At 39.1% G+C, this 20,661-nt stretch overlaps 1 protein-coding gene across 1 annotated transcript in view; it reads left to right on the forward strand.

Annotated features, from left to right (window-relative positions):
• Window positions 1–20,014, forward strand: part of ZCCHC24 (zinc finger CCHC-type containing 24) — a 101,914-nt gene extending 81,900 nt beyond the window's left edge. The window contains exons 3-4 of the mRNA XM_042863347.1: window positions 8,428–8,592; window positions 18,548–20,014. Coding sequence (XP_042719281.1) covers window positions 8,428–8,592; window positions 18,548–18,661 — 279 coding nt within the window. The 3' untranslated portion in view covers window positions 18,662–20,014. The remainder of the gene's footprint in view (window positions 1–8,427; window positions 8,593–18,547) is intronic.
• The last annotated feature ends 647 nt before the right edge of the window (window positions 20,015–20,661 follow it).

Below are 20,661 nucleotides of genomic sequence, written 5' to 3' on the forward strand. Positions count from 1 at the left end.
GGATCCCACAACCTATGAGGAGAAGCAAAGGGGCGACTATGGCTCCTTCCTTGCTTTTTAAAGGACAGGAGGTAGTCATCTCTAGACATGTCAGCTCATCACTAGAGTAGTGCCTCAGCTGTGCCACATTAGCCTTGGGAGAAATCCAAAACCCACATGAAGCTATCCAAGGTAGACCCATTAAGCAGCTTCTACAAGAACAAGTCTTGGCCTTAGCTTAGAAAAAGTAAATCTTGATTATAGCAAGGGTGTGACTCTTACTGCTCCAAAACTGATTTCAACTACTGAAAAAAAAGTTAGCATATTTAACATAGTATGTTAGCAGAGGAAAAGGGGAGGGAGGAAGTGAGGAGCAGGAGGGTATTGCTGTTGTATGTTTTCAAGCAACAGAGGAAGAGAGACAAAAGAGTCCACACATCAGGAAGCTATTAAAATGAATACATTCCTAGTTTCTTCATAATTAATTCAACATGGCCAATTTTGTATCAGAGAAGGGGAAAGAGAGATTTCAACCACTTCCTTTTATCTCAAGCTGTTTGGAGGAATATGATCTTGTAACACTGAAAAGAAGTGCCTCATTGCATCCCAGCATGCGAGTGCAATTTTAACTCTTCGCATGCCTGATTTGGTATGCAAATTCAATTTTCTATATAACATACAAGACTTAAATACTAAAAAATACTTAATTATTAATACTTAATTATTAATACTTAATATTGATACTTAATTATTAATTAATGAATACTTAATTATTAATACTTAATACTTTAAAAGTATTAATATTAATACTTAATACTAAAAATACTTAAATACTTAAATACTGATACATTGAAAAAAAAAAACAAACTAGTTTTCACAAAAGTTGACACTGTTTCCTATGAGAATTCTTTCCAGTATGTTTGCCCCCTTGTTTATGTTAATACTTAGTTCACATTTTGACTGTTATCTTCACACACATAAGATTCCAGAGATCTATTCTTTCCCTATTCTTGAAATTCTAGGATCTGAGTGAGTTATGCAATACTTTCAATAGTAAATTCAGTAAGCAGCTATTCATATGCTCAAGTAATTCCATTGTTTTCTAGGTCCTAAGGGAACAAATGTATTAAACCTGTGATTGGCTGCAAGTACAGATAGTTTTGGAGATCTTTCACAGTCATTTAACAAGCGAAGAGTAGCATCCACAGGTAAAATAAGTCCTGGAAGTTAACAGTGATAATTATTTGCAGCCTTCCTCAGCAGAAGACTGGAATAGAGTTAGTTGAGATCTACAGCTCTTAAACTTTACTAAATACATTGAACACATCATAATTGCCTGTTGCTCTGTATATAATACATTATATAGCTGAGTTTCAAATTCTAAAGCATATAAAATTCATGTGAATATTTAGCAAGAAAATTCTGTAGTAAGTTAGAATTATGAATGCAATGGGAGATTTATTTTTTAAGACTCCACAAAGAGGATTCATTAACACGTAACATTTATGCACAATAACTATGAACCCTGAAGTTCTTCTATTAAAAATATTGAGCAAAAGTATTGTACTGTTTGCATAGTATGTTATAGAAGCACCTAGATATGCTTCAGTACCATATGTACTACAAGGGCTGCTCCAAAGATAAGGCCTCCTATTTTATGATGTTGGCCCACAGTGTCAGAGACAAATCTTGGTGATATGGTAGTAGAGGCTGAACCTCCCCACCAATATTCCATTACATTCTGTTGCCATGTGACAGCAGAGGGGCTGTGTGATAGAATGGCTTCTGACATGGAAGTGCATATGAAGCAAAGCTGTGTTATCGAATTCCTCCATGCAGAAAAAAATGGCACCTATTGACATTCACTGTGCTTGCTGAATGTGGATGTGAGCACAGCAAGGGGGTGGGTGGTGCACTTCAGCAGTGGCAACAGTGAGAGTGGGTCACCTCTGCTGGTACATATTTTTCTGACCATGACATGGAGACTCTTGTTCATCTCTTGCATAAAATGCATAGCTAATGATGGTGACTATGCTGAAAAATAGTGTTTTGCAGCTGAGACTTTGTTCTATGAAAAAGTGTTATTGTGTTCTTTGTATCTGTTGTAGCTTCCACGGAAATAAATAGGAGGCATTACTTCCGGAGAAGCCTACACACAAAGTGATTATATGACATCGCAAAAAGTGCAGAGAGCTGGGGAACTGTAAGATGTCTTCTCCCCCCCACAAAGGAAGTGGAGGCACATTGTGATTCCATGACTGAAATCCACATTATCATGTCCTCAGATGTTTTGTAATTGACAGATCAGATAAGTAACTATTTTTTGGCAGTTCTGTAGGCACCGTGCCTCAAACTGATGTAAAGAAAAGAGTATTATGCATCTTCAGCCCAAGGATGGTTCCAATAATCAGCTCAACTAGGCATTTTGTAACAGAAGAAAGGATTTGTCCAAAAGCATGGCTAATATTCTAAAAAATCTGTATAACCACATTTTGATTTAAATGTTTGCCAAGCTGGCTTCTTGGATTTTTAAATGTTGATTGGCATATCCATGACAATCACACCTATTGCTATAATCATCAGTGTGTGTGTTATTAGTAACACATTATGCCAAATATTACCCTTGGATTATCATTGTGGGAATGAGATCAAAGTTGGTGATATATTGACAACACTGATTTTCCAAAGCTACCAGAAGACACATACTCATATACTAAAATGACAAACATAAAATCGATCTCCTGCCATTTCAAAATATACATGTAAAAAGTTCATCAACACAGCTTAATCAATATACTCTTAAATATTTGTTTCCCCAAAAAGGTAAGGCTTAGAGAATGAAAATGTTTGTAGTTGGATACTTGTTCAAGTCAAACAAAAATGAACATTATTTTTGTCTGTGCACTATACAAACTTGTGTCTTTTAATGCTCCATTCCTGGAGAACTGCACTTCATTCTGAACACCACCCTGACAGAAAGACACTGACTGCATGGAACCAAATCCTAGAAAAACATCATTAACAAAGAGGAAATATTGCCAGAAAAGATGATCAAAATAGCTAAATATGTCTCTCTCAGCTGGCGGAGGCACAGTCTGGAGAGGAGAAGGTGTTAGGTATGTGAGGAGTCTAAATGATTCTAAAATGTACCAGAACCTAAAAAGCAGAGGACTGTGATTATGCTTAATAGAGATACAGGTATGCAGATGAAATAAAGAAAGGAGAAATATTGAATATACGCAGTAAGCTGTGAAAATATTTTCTAGGAAAATGACAGAATAGACTACTAGCAAGAGCACAGTATCTGGAGACCCTTGGAGGCAGACAGATAGCCTAAGCAGTCTGGTCTTTCTAATTTTGTGTTTCTTTAGGAGGTCAGGCATCAGCAGCTCATCATCCCCTTTTTCCCATCTCAGCACACTGGCAGTGAGCAGGAAGGAGACAGTAAGCATACTGCCCTAGAGAAGGAGTGACAAAAAATCCTACTAATTTTATCAGATGACTGACTTTTGTAATTGTTTTATTATAAAGAACCTCAGTACAAAGCCACATCCTGCCTTGATTGTATTTTAAGAGCAGAACTGATGTGCATGCAAGAGGAAATTTCAGATTAGTGATAACAGGTGAACCCTGACTGCAGCAAAGAATGAGCTTGTTTCTATGAATGCAGTGGTATAAATAACTGATTCTTCCAGTGATGGCAGCAGCCGTATAACAGCCTCCCAGGCAGAACATGATGTAACCCCAGGCCTTGTGACATGTCAAGCCCCCAGGAAAATCCTAGGCAAAATACACACTAACCTCCTCTGTTATGTTTGCAAGTTTATTTTTCATTCATGTCTTGCTCAGCTACAATTTTGTGTGTCATAAATCCTTAGTTTGGATATCTGTTATATCTAGCAGCTCCATAAAAGCTGAATAAAAGCTTTTAGTAATAATGCTGTAATGAAGAGTCCCCCTTTAACCTGCCAGTTCTCATCATATCAATAATACCCAAATTATACCAGGGACAAGAAGGTTGAAAGAATTAATTTTGTTTCTGTATCCCCAGATCCTGTTCCTATATTGTGCATACTAATTAAAGATGTAGCTACAGCACTTGAATACCTCAGAAGTCTCAGAAGTTGAGATACCTCAGAAGTGCCTCACATCAGCAATATCATACACCAGCAAAATGGCTTACGGGCAGCAAGCAAAATAAGAGCAGCTATATTAGAACTCATTTCCTAAACACACAGCCTCTGCATCAGTCCAGGTTTCATGCTGAATTTCAAATTTGAATTATTGCAAAGGTCAGGAAAGACAAAGAAATAATGCTTATCATTCATTAGATAGGTTCATTTTGTGCCATTTTGGCATTACTTCTGCTGAAGACTTCCATAGATAATCAAGTGTATCTTCATTCCCTACACAGCCTACACAAATATGAATAAAGCCAAAGTACTGAAGTAACTTTTCCAATGCTCTACAGAAGCAGAGGGCCAGGACACTCCATATGTCAAATCAGTCATAATGCTTTCATTTTACGACTGAGCATTTGGGGTATCCTTTACCATAATCATTTTATGTTTCCCAGCATTGTTGGCAGAACAATGTAAAATATGCGCGCTAGAAGTACTTGAGTAATGCTGCCTCCTAGTTTTACTGACTTAAAATCGAGTGTCAGAAAGCTCATATTTCAAAATACAACTCCAGCCCTCTCACTCCTGCATATCACTTGGGAGAAGGCAGTGCATCAAGCTATTGTTTTCTGTTCTTGCTTTTGTGCTCTGTTGAATCATCCTTATAAGCAGATACTTACAATGTTCTTCTAGGAAGGAGACCCACCTACCAGTGTCACGCTGACTTCATCATCCTCCTGCATTGTACATCTTTCAGCTGTGCAACACAAACCCAGGGGATGATGTAGGGAAGAAGAGTATTAAACAAACTGAACTTCTCCATTCCACTTCGAAGGAAATCTCTGCAAGCTGTTGTTTATAATCAGTCTAGTTCTAAGCTGGACATGTGGAGATTTTGTTTTGTTTTGTTGCTGACTCTGCAAACTGATACTTGGAGAGAACTGTCTGGGGAAAGCAGAATCCTTTATTATGGCCAACACCGCCAAGTGATTTGGCAGATTCTTCCATGAGATGCACAGTCCAATAGGTTATGTGTGAGAGCTCAGCTGGCCAGTTACTAACAGAAAAGCTCAACTTTAAAAGTTTTAAAATCTTATTATAGCCAATTTGTGGTTTTGGCTGAAGAATGGAGGAAGATGAAAAGTAGAGGTAGTTGGGTGTCAGTAAAAGATGGAACATTGAAGTAATTTTCACTGCTGTGCCACAAAGAAAAAATTGCTGGGTTTATACATAGGTTAAATCTCATTGAGGCAAGCTCACGCACCGACTTTCAGGTACGTGCTTAGATAAAGCTGCAAAGATGCTATCATTTGTTGTAGCCTTTTGTCTGGAAGATTGAGGTAATGCATCTCTATCTAATGAGACTAAGGACAAGACCCTTCCATTTTTCTGACTGCTGTGGAGAGAGGGCCTCGGAAGGGCTTTTGCAAGATCTATTGTGCCTTTCACCAGAAACTGTCACGTCTGTTTTGTTTGAACCCGAAGGGTGAAGCGAGTTGGAGAGTTACTTTCACTGCTTTCAGTGATTCCAAATGGCATTTCTTGATAATGAGCTTGTTTGTTTGAGAAAACAACTTCCCTGTCAGGCATAGTCTGGGAAACTGAGGATATGAGAAAGAAAATAAAATCTGTTAGGGTGAAGTATAAACATCCATAAAACTGAGTAGCAAAACACCTACAGAGAAAGTTGTAGTTTGCCAGCAAACTAATTAAAGTCTCTGAATAAGAAGGAAGGTGTGACAGCTGAAAAGTTAAAGTAAAAATAAATCAGAAGTTTAGTTAAGCAATTATAACAGGAAATTACCTCTGGAGTTCCCTCTCCTGCCTTCTTTTCCTGGTTCTGCTTCCCACTGACTGAGCAAATCAGAGAAATGACTTCTAATCTGGCAAGCCTCCAGTGCTGGAGCCTAGCTATACACATAGAGGACATCACAGACAAGCACCTCCAGTGCCCTGCAATGAGTTTGGGAGGGCACAGCAACTCTGTTCTGTCTCTGCAGCCAGCTGCTTCAGCTGCAGAAACCTGTGCTCCCCATCCTGCTCCAGGCAGCCATCTCAGAGATGCCCTGCCTGCAGGGAGTGGCTAGCTAACATATTGCCTGGGGAATCTGATGTTTTAACACTGTTTATGGTTGGCACAGCATACAAAAGTGGGAGTTTTATGTTCTAATACTGTTTATAAACATGTGTAGGACTTCTCAGACATGCTCTGTCTCCAAAGTCTACGCTATTGCTTTTGGAAATAACATGCTCAGTGACCTGTACTTTTTCTGAAAGGACTGCTGCTTAGTAGGGGTAATGAAGCTGCCTTTCCAGCTATGACCAGAGGAAGAGTTTAAGTACTGTGTCGCTGAAACTGAGAATTGGAAATAACTCTCTTCCACTCTTCAGTAGCATAGCCTCAGTCAAAACTACAAACAAAGCAATCCATGACACCTCAGGAGGAGGGGAAACATCTCACAATCATGGGAGCTCTTTGTACACAGGGCTCCTATTCAGTTCCATGAGAATTTGTAAATGAAGAGAGCATGTGGCTCCTTCTTACACTGACTTGAGCTGTGCAGCAAATTCCTCAGAGGCAGTGCCAAATTAAGTGTCCTGAATAAGGACGGCTCCATAAATTGACATTTTCCTGCCCTACATTCAATTGCAATCTCCATCTTTATCAAGGAACACCATGGATTGGAGGATTAAACCCTGGGTGTCTGCCAGCACTCATTTAGGCATGAAAGTACAAATGTTTCCCATTATACTGAGCACTTTTTTGTGCAGTGTAAATGTATGTCTTAGCATCAGCTTCATCTTCACCATGAGCCAGAACACTTACAGTGGCACATCAGGTCATGAAAAACTATTAGAAGCGTTTGCTGTTTGTGCTACCACATCCGATTTTTTGAAGAGTAATTATGCTGAGGAAAAAGCACCAAAAAAAAAAAAAAACAGAAAATGTTGTTCACTGACACTGAAAAATAAAAATAGGGCCAGCATGCCAGAGAAGGTTTTGGGTGCCCCCTGCTTGTCTCCCATCGGCCGGGGTGCAGGATTCAGTGCTTGATGCTCTGTTCCCACGCGCAACACCGGAGGTAGTGCAGTGAACACCAGCAGCCATGGGAGCTGGAGTCCCAGCGTGCCTGCCAAGCTCAGGTCTTCTGCCAACCACCTGCTTTTCCAACCAGTGTTTTCACATAGAAAGCAATTTGGACCTACACACTGAGAAATCGTACAAGCTCCCAAAACAAAACAACCCCTTTCTCAGCACGATGGGCCATTTAACTTTTGTAAACTTAATCTGGGAACTTAAAAAAAAAAAGCCTCAGCAGCATGACATATGAACAAATAACAAAGCATCCTTTGATAGGTGATCGTACCATCCTGCCATAGCACAGGGGAAGTCTCTCCCTCTAGACAACAATAAACAAAATAGAGTGAATATGCGGGCAGCATTTCAACATCTGCTAGAGTCTCTGGGAAAGGAGCTTCATGCATACAGCTCTTCCCAGGACAGCTGCATGCAATACTCATTGTCACCTTGCAGTATTAGCGTTATTATGTATATCGCCATATTTCTGCTGCTAAAGAAAAGCTATTTACATAAGGTCATTGCCAACTCTAATAGCTTCCCTGGGTAAGCAGGCTTTCTTTAGGCAATATTTAATATTTCTACATCACGGCAGTTCATTACATTTGGGAATCCTTTACTGTTTCCTTCAAAACAGAAGATCAGTGAAACATTGTTTACAGTGAGCAGAAATCCTAATGAAGTTCATGAAATTAATGATTTCCTTTGATCAAAATCTTATCTTTCCTTCATACTTAACCTCAGTTTGACTGTCACATATAGCAATGTGTACCCCCATACTAGTGTATCACCTGCATTTCAATATTTAAGGCTATGTAATTCTTACTTGCAAAGCTTCCTTACTGAAAGCATCCCTTGGAGAAGATAAGGACCTAGCCACAAAAGCCTACTGAGCTACTTCTCCAGATGCTATGTATAATCATAACAATACTTATTCAATATATTATTTGGTTATAATGAAATTCGTAATAAAAATATTAATTGCAAACGTGCACAAAAAATTCTAAATGCTGAGTTCAGTGCCAGAAGCATTGCAAGCATTCTTGAATTTTTCTACACTTCTCAGAAGTACCTCTTTGAAGTTAAACTTGAGCTTCAACATACAAACTATTCATTAAGATATGACTTTCATGCTGCCTGTCTCCAGTATCTTGTTCTCATAGTTTCCTGTACAAAGACATTGTTTTACTGCTCTTTTATTAAAATGCATTGATCACTCATTGCTACTCATTTTTTTGCTTTCTTTAGGCTCGTCCCAAGGGAGAAGGCCTGACCCCATACCAGGGCAAGAAACGCTGCTTCGGTGAATATAAGTGCCCCAAATGCAAGAGAAAATGGATGAGCGGAAACTCCTGGGCTAACATGGGTCAAGAGTGCATCAAGTGCCACATTAACGTTTATCCTCACAAACAGGTAGGAGAACCAACATGGTGGCATACAGTCTTGGAACTTGGAATTTTCTTGAATTTGTGAAGCTTGGCTGTGACCTAAACAGGACTTGGCATGGACTACAGCATGCCACAGAATAAAATTAAAATAATAATAAAAAAGAAAACACAACCTTTCACAAATGAGCTGCTGTTCTCAGAGTCCTGGGGAAGTGAACTACTTAAAATTTCACAAAATTTGAATACCCTTTCAGTAAAAATACCTCCAAAACAAAGCCTTTACTTATCTTTATTATAAAAACCGACTTTGGGACCATATAATCTGAGATGGAGCCATTAGATAATAGAGAAAACAAGTTCAGCAGTAGCAATGGGCGTCTTGATACTTCTGACTCTCTTCATATTTACACCAATTAACTGCTTTATTGCACAAGTGTCAGTGAAGTTATTTCCAAAGTATAATTTTTTTGTTCATCCATTTAAATAAGACTGGACTTGGGTAAGGAGATACATATTTGTACATACGTAGTACTAGCAATAAAATAGAAGGAATATTAAGAGGACCCCTACTTACTAAATAACTTAAACAGTAAAGCAAGACAGCCTGTGTAAAGAGGCGTTTCTTTTTTTCCATAGTACTTGGTGGTGCCCAGGCTAGGAACTTCAAGAGAAAGTCTCTCAATAAGCTGACACAGTGAGGTGTAAATAGTAGCTCTAATAAGAAATCCATATCTGCAATGCTGCTAGCCACAGCCTTCATTCCTGCCCCCTGTGGAGTGCAGTTGCATCTCCTGCACTTCCAGCCCCTGTATTTGCAATTTACAATGGGAAGACTGAGTTAGTTCTTGTTTGTATCCTGTCAAAAGTGGTTGCAAACCATCATCTAGTACAACGGTAGTTAATGAGAGACAGATCAATTGCTCAGAACAACTAAGCTCATACTCCTCATTTTGCTGACAAACCAGGCTACAGACTGATTTTGTTGAAGTTGGATTTTCATGCAGAAAGTAATTTTTAGCAGCTCCACCAAATAAATAAATAAATAAATAAATTAGCCAATATATACTAGAAAGTATATAGAGCTCCTCCCCTACGAGGAAAGGCTGAGCAAACCGGGTCTTTGAGAAAAGAAGACTGAGAGGTGATCTTATTAATGTTTATAAATGTTTATAAGTGTGAGAGTCAAACAGACATGGCCAACTTCTTTCCAACGGTCTGTGGGGACAGGACAAGGGGAAATGACCATAAACTGGAGCATAGGAAGGTCTGCACCCACATGTGAAGGAACTTCTTCAGAGTAAGCACTGGAACAAGGCTGCTCAGGAGGGTTGTGGATTCTACTTCTCTGGAGATATTCAAGACCTTCCTGGACGCCTCCCTTCGCAACCTGCACTAGGAGGCCTGCTTTGCAGGGGAGTTGGACTAGATGATCTTTGGAGGTCCCTTCCAATCCCTACAATTCTGTAATTCTGTGAAAGCTTGCTTAGCGTAACCAGAAAGATACAATTGCAGGCTCGCTTCTAGGGAATGATTTTACAACTTCAACTGCTATTGGAGCAACACCTAGGATCTAATGCTGCCAATTTCAGCACAGTCAAAAGGGAGACATCTGTGAGTGCATCTGTCTTAAGCCACACAGCACTTTTCTTCAAGATGGCTTATACTGAGCAAATGAAAGAAGCATTACAGAAAAATTTAAGTGTGATTTTGCAATATTGCTGTAAATTGTTATGGATGAATAAGTAGGAATTATTTTAAGAGTTTGGGTGGTGTAATTTGCTTCAGATGCAGTTTATCCTACCTGAATCTCAGCAATAAATAGAGCTCTGCACGGGTCAGGTTGTCTGCTGCCCACTCATAACCCGTGCTCAAATCACAGATGGATTATTTGGGACTATTTGCAATAGGTGAAAAGGAACACTTCATACCATTTCATGTGATTTTGGGGAGAGGAAGCATGTTAATAAAAAAGAATCCTAAGTAATATTGTGATTTTATTTTGATGAAAAGATAGAAGTACTGAAATTCATTGCAACAAGCAGCAATGGAGATAGAAACAAGCTTATTAGCATTATACCAACCAGGAAAACGTAATCAACTCTATTTCTTCCTTTTATACACATGTATATTCATCTAATTCTAAGGGCAAGTTTTGGCTAAGGTTATTCTGCGTTCCCATATTCAGCTAAAATATCGATTTATACTACGTAGTACCTTGAAGAAATGTAAATTAGAGTTTTTGAAATCTGACATGTTTATGGCAGAGGGCTTGCTTTAGACTTGATCCACTTAATTCACTCGAGATGATAGTTTTTTGTGGGGTTATTTGTTCATTTAAATAACACTGAACTACTTCTACTGCAGAATGAACTAATGGCCAAGTCAGTGAATGTCACTGTTTCTGCTGGACAGTTCAGATGATGTAACCTAACCCTAATCCCCCTCCATCTCTAGGTTAGCACCACTCTGATTCCAAATCTGAAAACAAGAGGTTATCTTTAGAAACCTAAATTAACTGATGAGACACTAGTTCAAAGCTTCAGAAGTCTCTGATTCCTTGTTCCTGCTTAGACAGCTTGCTTAGACAACTGCACCAAAATCCAGGCTGAGCATTTATTACACATAAAGAAGGAGAGTCTTGATGGTGAAAGGAATTACAAGAACACTGATTTACAACACAAAGTTATAAATATGTACTTTGTTTGTTCTTCTAAATGACCTCCATTATTTTTGTCAGTGTTCAAAGAGTCACAAGAACTTGCTCTGGAAGTATCCCATCCACAAAATACATTATATACTGGGGAATAAAAATGTTGTGTAGTAAAGGAGGAGAGCTGCCCCTCTTGGCAGGGCTAGAGGAGTCTGTGAACTGCATAGCACAGACATCAAAGACTGTGTGGAAGGGCTGGAGTACACAGTGCTTCTTCCTTAGAATCATGTATATGAACAATCACAGCATGTGCAATGCAGGTTTACACAGCTGAACTCCATCACTGTGTTTCCACATCATCCCCTTAGACCATAATCTGGGATGTGAAAAGGCTTTACTCTTCTTACCAATCCATGTATCCATGTCTCAGTAGTAGTTGGTGCTAGGTGAGACCTTCAAGTCTGGACTATGCATTTCAGCTAAGCTTCCAGACGCAAAGAACCTGCAGCCAGTCAATACTGCTTTTTCCCCCAAAATGCAAACTTACAACCTCAAGTTGAAAGATTTCTCATTCTGTTGTTTCTGATCTTGCCTTACCTCTGTCTGATTCTATATCTCAGTTTCACTATTGCTGTTCTTTCTATTCTTTTTCATTCTTCCAGTGCCTTGTATTTCTAATTAAACATACCAGTTATAGCCAGACAGTAAAGAAAACACCAGTTCATGCACGGAGCTAGCAGCAAAGGATCCAGCCCTAAGCATCCAGCCCCACACCAGACTTTAAACATATCTTAATACATGTCTACGGGTTGCTGTTCTGCAGCTTTTTAGAAATGCGCTGTACTCAGTCAGCAATACTTTTATGGTAATGCCATGTATTTTATAAAAGCATAGTGATTGATTGTTCTAATTAAAAAGTCCAGTGTTTTGAGTTTGAAGGTTAAAACATTGACACATACTGTGGATGTAAGATTTAGTTGTATTATAATAAACTATTAGAACTACCTACACTCCTTTATCATTTTCTGTATACATTTCTTGCTTTTCCTTCATTTTCATTATTCTGTTGACATATACCAAAGGAGAGTTCTCTTTCATGAACGGAGTTCCTATGCATTTCTAAGCAAACATTTTTTTCCCCTCTCAGTGCATCAGTGGAAGTTCTTAGTTAATTCTGTGCTCCTAATGACTTCATTATAAGGGTTTAGACAGTACTTCCACTCGTCTGGATCTTCCAATGAACATCTTTTTCAGCCCAATATAATAAAGACACTGTCTCTCTCTAGAAGCTGTTTTTACACTCAGTACCTGTACAGATAAAACTCCATTCAAGAAATAAATTGATACTGCTGTTTTGTAATGTTTTTTCTTTCTTTGCAGTTATCATGCTACATGATATTAGTATATATATATATTTAATTTAAATTAACAAAACCCAGATGAACTGGCCAGTCAGAAATTCAACCTCAATTCTACTTCAAACAGTATTACTTCTAGCAGATTAAATTATTTCTTGTCCAAAACAATTTGGTCAATACAAGCCCTCTGCAATATATTTTAACTCAGCATCCTTTTCTTACTCCTTACCCTACCATTTGGTAAACAATTAGGTCACAATACTATCTTTACATTATTAGAAGAGGGTCATTTTGTTGACAGATGCTAATCATTGTGATTTCCTCAACATTAACTAACCTTATGCTGAGTTACAAGAGCCTTCAGAATTACAAAAATTACCTAACTGCAAACAGTCCAGACCATTTCTAAAAATACAGTTATCACATTTCCCTGGTGAGGGCATATTACAGCATCTCCATTTCCATACGTGTATACTGCATGAAAGATTTGTCACAATGATTCTGTCATAAGAACTTGTATCAGGTCAGATCAACATCCTCCATTTCACACACCATCCTAGGCAGTAGAGAGTGCCCACAGGAAGGTATGGATTTAGGATAAGACACAGTCTTATCTTATTATATGTCTTATCTTATTATAAGACATATCTTCAAGGATACTTCCTCATCCTCCAGTATTCCTCCAGTTCCTCTAAGTTCACCTGCTCTTGGTTCCTGGAGGCTTTTTCCTGGAGTGAAAAGATTCTGTGCCAATTCCCCACAAGAAAAGTCTCTTCAGCTCTGTTCTTTTATTCCACATACCCTATCTGTGAGAATGAGCTTTTAATCTCCCTGCAGCAGGAAAAGTCTTCTCAGCAATTTTACAGTTGTGTATATACTTCAGAGTGCTCTACAAACACGGTTCTAAATCTTTGTGTTTGAGAGGGATGGCACAGCATGCATGACAAGTAGTAACACAAGTGTCTGCTGCCTTGATACCAACTAATTCAGAGTGGAAAAATCAGGTGTCTTTCACACCTGAGCTGTAAAACTGCTACAGCTGTTCCAAAAAAACTGCATGCATTTTTGTCTTCATGACTAAGTTCCTGGTGGAAATACTTACAGGAATTCCCAAGACCTTGAGGCCTGTTGAGTTCAAGCGTTGCTGAGAAACAGGAGAGCAAAGAACTGCCCAGAACAAGTTACTGGATTGCTCTTTCAAAAGAGGTTTCCTGCCTAGTCACATTATCTACCCTAAACAAAACAAAACAATAACAAAAAAAAAAAAAAAAAAAGCCTCAGATGGAACTTAATTCTACCTCTTATTATTTCCTGAAATTTGGATTCCATATAGTTGTCCGTACTCTTCCTTATACTGCTCCAGTGTGGAGCCAGTCATTTTAGCCTTTCACCAGTGTTCTTGGCATTGTAACAGCCCAGACGCCAAGCTCTGAATTTTCATTTTCTTCCCCTGACTGCTCTAGCAGCAGCATCTGTGCCTGCTTCCTGGCTGGCCTCTTATCAAGGCTTCTCCTCTGACTTCGTGGCTGACTCCAGGGCTGTTTGTGATGACAGCTGTTGCACTGGTGTAGAACCAGCCATCTGGTGACTGACTTGTCCTCTTGGACATGACTTACTTCCAGCTGTCAGGAATTTATCGCTAGACTGAAAATAATTTGGTATGTAAATACATTCTTCATGTTATCCAAGCTATTACTTCCACAGGCAGTGCAGTGATTCCATCATAATTCCCCTGTCCAGGTGCAGTTTCTCTTCCCTCAGCTTGGGGAGGATTGGCTCTGATCACTCTAAAGCCCAACACACTAGTGAGCAGATTGAGGCCTGCAAGTATTCTCTCTCCTATTTGGATTTAATTCCTCCCCAGCAGCTGGAGGGGAATCATTGCATTTCCACCTCTGTGTGCCTTAGCAGTTGGAAAACAGGTCATCCCAGACTGCTGCTTCTCTGAACCCGAGAGAGATTTCTGCTCTTCATTTCAGGTGGCTCTCTTTCATTCCTAGCTGGCCTGTTCCAGAGGCATGCCGCTAACAGAGGCTGCCTGCTCTCACATCTTCATGCCATGGATCTGCAGCCTTCTCATTGCAGTCTTTTTGTTTCACAGCCACAACTGAAGTCCTTATTCATGCCATACAGGCAGGAGAGCAAAGCTCTGCCACTCAAGAACACATTACATTTAATCCTTTCATATCCATAATCCATAATCTTTTATTGTACTAACAGTGTACAAATTCTTGAGAGTGTCTGTGCCTTGAGAGAAGCATAGAAGCTAATGCACCTGAAGATTGTTGCCCTTTATCAGTATCCTGCCACCTCTAGCTGTAGAATCAATTTTTACGCACAGATCTAATGTTATCTATTCATCTCATTTGCTCCATTAAGGCCTGATGTAATGAGTCCAGAAATATACTTATACTTGTTTTCTTGCATTTAAATTTTGATATGGTTTATCTACCAGAGGTAGAATCAAATTGTTCCACTCTAAAGGGGAAAAAAAAAAATAAATTCAAACTTCTAAATACAAATATAAGCACCCATTTTGCTTCCACTAAGAATAATTTCTCTAAAGGGTGTCCTTGTGACATTTCCACTAACATCTAAGACATTACATATATATGAGTCACTTTGAGTATGTTTTGTTCTTTATTTTGAAAAAAGGATTTATGGAATACAGAGTTTAATCAGTACATGTAGACTGGGGAAGCAATACTTCACAGTCTTAAGTTAGTTTGCAGGACAGGAATTGCTAATTTAAATTTAGTTCAGTTTTATTCACCTTGGGCAATGGCTTTAGTCACTGCTGTCAAATGCCTTCCTGGTGGAGCTGCATAAGGTCATTTCCAGCCATCAACTACCAAAGAATGCTAAAGAAAAAGATGCAAAAACTCAAGACGTTGAGAAATGCCCTTCCCCATAGTATTTACAGAAAGTAGACCATCAAATCCTGTTTACTTGCATTACAAAAAAAAAAAAAGAAAACCAAAACATTAAGCTCTCCCTTTTACAGAAGAAAGAATACCTTTCCCAGAGAAATACAGCAGGACTTTCTGCTCTTTTACAGGCTGCATTTCTCCTCTTTCTAAGGAAAGGCACTGTTCCTTCAGCCAAGCAGCCAGTCCTCTTTCCCAGGCCTGCTCTGAGTGTACTGAGCCTTCCTGCTGTTGGGCTCCTGGCAGCACAGGGCTGGAGGATTAGAGAGCCTCCTCAGCTGAGTGAATCTTCTGCAGCATTCAGACAACTCCCCAAATTACCCATAGTGTGCAGCCGCACAACTGTTCAGCACTCTCCACCTTCTGCTTTCACCCTCCAAAGCTGGTGAGGGTGCTCCTGAGTCAGCCTCAGCTGCCTGTACAAACGAAATCTCACTTCATCACCTGCAAACCTTTAGCTATCTAATATCCTTTTTAGCATAGCATTAAAGTTGCAAGTCTGCAAGATTACTGCCTCAAAGGCCTCCACACGATTAGAACATCAGCAGTAAGAACGGGAGGAAAACAGCTGCTTCTCAGGGCTCTTGCAGGGATTTTTGGCTTGCAGGAAACCCACAGAGATAAACTGGGGCTTCATTTTAGGCACAAACTGTGCAAGCCCACCACCATTTTGAGGCTTCAGCCCTCAGCAAAAGCAGTGTTTGGGCTCAGCTCAGCTCCTTTCAGCCAGCCCTTGGAAACCCAGCTTCCTGCCTTGTAACCCGTCTCTCCCCAGCCTCTGTGTCGTAACACAGAGGTAACAATAACATCTCTGAAATCGAAGTGTTTTGTGGGCCAAAAAGCTGAGCTCAATCAACGCAGGGGGAAAGCAAACCACGGAGAGCTATTGTTTCTGAAAACAGTCCAAAAAAGTCTTGGCACTTCAAGACACTCCCAGTGTCCTTTGCACTATTTCCAGGAAAAATGATTCCCAAGGCCATGTGTATTAAAAAAATCTGGCTTATATCAATAAACATGATAACTGCTGTATTTTTTTCTCTTTAATCAGAACACAGCTAACATGTAGAAGCAATCAGAGCTGAGTCAAATAGACTGTTTTAAGTGCAACATTTCAAAGCTCTAAAATTCTCCATTGTGGAGAATAAATTAAATCTTGGAGCTCCTAAACCTGGACATCATCTTTGAGGAAGATTTATGTAATGCAAACTGTTGAAGAAAATTTATGGGCAGATGTTGGTGGAATAGGCTGTGGAACAGGCATAAAGGCAGTTTTTCTGACCCAATAAGTTTATTCAACTTGTCTCTGCTGTGGCAGAAGCCCAGAATGCACCAGCATTTGAGTTGCAGTCTCAATCGAGGTTGCCGATAGATCCAAAATCTTCCTTCCTCATACACAACCAATACAGGTTCAAGCACCCCCTCTCCAAGAAAGGGAAAACAGCCTGAAATTAAATTATAAACAAATTTAAGCTCAGAAGGTCACATAGCCTCTAACCCGGGACAGAGAAAAATTTTGGCAGCGTGCTGTGGGTAGGAATCCTGAACTGGTGACAAGACATTGGCAATCACTATTGAGTTGCTCCCATACATTCTTTCTACTAGCTGTGCAACATAATGAACAAGTGTTGTACTTATAATCCAATACAACTGATTATAGCAAGAAGTTGCAGACTATTTTTTTAGTAAAAGAGTACATTTTGCCTGACTGTAACCACTGAACACTGGGAAAGTCTTCCATTCTATAGGGTGTGAGCAGCTCTTACAGAGTAACACTAAGAGAAAAAAAAAATAGGTTTCAGAAAGCTCAATACTTCTTATTCACTCACACTCAGATGGGTGGCTTTGACATGCAGAATTTAGAAATAAATAACCAGGAAACTTAGAAGACCAGGTGTACCAGGTTTTAAAGATGATGACAGGCCTGTAGTATTTAGGGAAGGTACAAAAGATAAATGGCCATAATTTTTTTTTTTCATCCTTTCTTTGTTACAAGAAAGATAAGCAGTAGTCTGCTATCCCTGTAGAACAGTGAGATGCTTATGGCTTATTTTGAGATTTCACATCACATCATTCACATCACTGTCTCTACCACAGTTCCACAGAACGTCCGCAGTCTTCTTCTTAGTAAGGCATTGAGTATTTAAATCATTTTTCAGGTACATTCCAAGAAAGCTGAGAAATTATGTTACAGCATTTTGTTAGTATAAAACAAACTGTGCACATCAGTGTTATGTTCTACCTCACAGCTCTATCACTTCTTCTGATCAGATTTTCCAAACAGCAATATCCCTACTAAAATACTTAATATTTTCCAAGTGACTGCAAAATTTCTTACGTGTCATAGAAAATTAAAGCACATGGATTATTAAACTCAAAGCAGCTTTGTTCCCTTTTTTAGTTAAATATACTGCCAGCCCTGTGATTCCACAAGTGTTCTTTAGCAATATATCCAAATTATCAGTCAGGTTCACAGCAGAGATTGTTTTTCTGGTTCTTTGTTGTTGTTTTTGTTTTTGTTTTTACTAATAGCTTTGCAGCTCTTCTACTTAAAAAACAAACAAACAAACAAACATCAGCCTCATAAATATGGGATTGAGACCTCAGTAACTTATGTGATATCTGTGCATAGGTAAAACAGTTTTCCTGTAGCAGCAGCTAATCGCAGTGTTGTTAACCCTTCTGGCATTCTGGGCAGTGGGATTCCCATGCTTGAAGTGCTAATGCTTTTGGGATGTCTCAGTTACTAGAGCCAAGGGAATAAATTGCTGTGTAATCACATAAACATACTCCCCATTCGGGCTTTCATTAGTTTACCTACAGCAAGGTAAACAGAACCTTTATGAAGAACAACATTCAAGATTGCGAGGCAACTTTATGCCACTATAAAGCAAAGAGTTGAAAACATTTTGTCTGCTCAGACAGCAGGATTTTTGTAACTGTGAGGAGAAAGCTGGTTAAGCATAGAAGTATGCTCAGCACATGTAGTAGAGATTAACAGCAGTGACAAAGCCTTGAATCAACTCTTGTTCCCACCCTTCTCTGCAGAGACCCCTGGAAAAGCCGGATGGCCTGGACGTTTCAGACCAGAGCAAAGAACATCCCCAGCACCTGTGTGAGAAGTGCAAAGTTTTGGGCTACTACTGCCGCCGTGTGCAATAAACCTTCCAAGTGGCCTCTTCCCGTCCCCCTCATCCTTAAGGATCCTCTGACAGCACACGATCAAGAGCAACACAACACATCAAGATAAAAGCTAAAATAATTGCCAATATTGCCTATCTATAACCTAACAGTATGCCTTACCTTTAACGGAATGTAACATTTCTCCTGTGTATGCACACACATGCAACAGGTATTTACAGGACTATGATGAATTTGTATACATACATATATATGTAAGCTTACATATATATATGTACACACGTATAAGCATTACTGATAGTGTTCACAACAGAACCACAGTTGCAGGTTCTGCTGATTGTTTACACAGACCCTATATCATGGTCAGGTGAAATGAAGTACTATTCTTTAGGCAAGATATAATATTCACAAGGACTATATGTGATAAATGGGTTTTGCAGAGGTGAAATAACTGTGGGGCCACTAATTAAAAGCACTCACCCACGACAGGAATATTATTCCTATTATATGACAAGACAAAAGGAGATTAAACAAGCCACAGCATAAAAGAAGGAAAATAATTGTTTTCCCAGTTTTAGAAAGTCTGAGAGTTTTGTGTTGCTGCTTTCTTGGACTTTTCTATTTGTTAGTGTCACTCAGGCAGGGCTTAGGCAAAATCATTTTTTGCAATTTTGAGGCAAAAAAAAGTGAATAATTGTTTGAGGGTGTGGTTGTACAGAAAGGGAATGCCATAATGGGACCCATAGCATCGGGAAGGATTCCAAGAGGTTTTTGGAGGAGATAAAATTGGCTTGGTTGTGTGACTAACAGATCTTTCTCTTGTCATATAATTCTGCTACAAGAGGTTTTGCATGTGTATGCGCTATTCATTAGGCTGCAAGCACACTAAATTTACTGTGAATAAAGGGGGATAAGAATGCTTAAAATTGTCCTCCAAATCCATAATTGAACGATTAGCCAAACTTACTATTTATAATAGTTTTAAAGCCACTTTCTGGAAATATTTTTTATGTCCTGTTTTCTACTGTACAAATTTGTTACAATGTAAAACTTTTTAGCCATAAGGTGTTATGAGGTATGAAGAACACTCTTTATAATATTCCCACTTTCCTGTCTTCCTGAAACACCTATTTACCTTAGGAGAAATGTAGGAGTTATATTTGGTTGTCCCATTTCAGGTGGAACTTTGGGCAGGGTGATCCTGTTGCAAAGTAGTATCTCATCAGGGATGAGCTGAAAGTACCTCGAGACAGTATCCTATTTATATGTCTGTATAAGAATACACGGGCATAAGGACAAAACAAGCAATTCACTGAGAAAACTTACAGGGATAATGGTTTGTGTGGTTTTAGGTTTGGGTTTGTTTTTTTTTTTTTTTAAAAAAAACATTTCTATTTTTGTGAGGTTTCCTTTAGAGATTGATTTGTGTGAATACTTAGTGGAAATATTTAAAATCCTAAATAACTTGATGTGAATTAAATCTGTTTTGAGGATTAATTCCACAGTACTAATACAGAGAGGGTTTTGTGCCAAGTAATACCAAAACATAACCAATAAGTACAGTCAAGCTCTTGTAAAGCGAACTGAAAACTCAGTGAGCATTCCTGTAGGAAATGTGAAGGTCTTTAGAATTTGTTCTAAGGTGAAACTTCGACCATTTCTCTGCTTTGTTCTAAACAGGGCAGAATAGTTTCTGCTTATTCTGGTGGTAGGGTAATATACATATCTCACAAACTGCATTATTTATGTGTAGCCCAAGTGACACAGCCCACTGGTCAGTCTGATGAAAAAGCCTTGGGATTTGTTGATTCTGACCATGACTCCTGCATTAGCTCCCTGGCTGTGGGCAAGTCACGAGATCCTTCTTGGACTTCAGTTCCCCCAGCTGCAAAAGGGGGGTAATCGTACTTCAGTGCACCTACCTCACAGCAGTGTTGTGAGGCATACTCAGTATCTATTAGCGTTTTGACATCACTGGATGAAAAATGCTATGTAATTCTAAAATCTTAAAGAAAATTAAT

Source organism: Lagopus leucura, unplaced genomic scaffold (assembly GCF_019238085.1).
Source record: "Lagopus leucura isolate 7727_CA_CO unplaced genomic scaffold, USGS_WTPT01 Super-Scaffold_739, whole genome shotgun sequence".
NCBI lineage: Eukaryota > Metazoa > Chordata > Aves > Galliformes > Phasianidae > Lagopus > Lagopus leucura.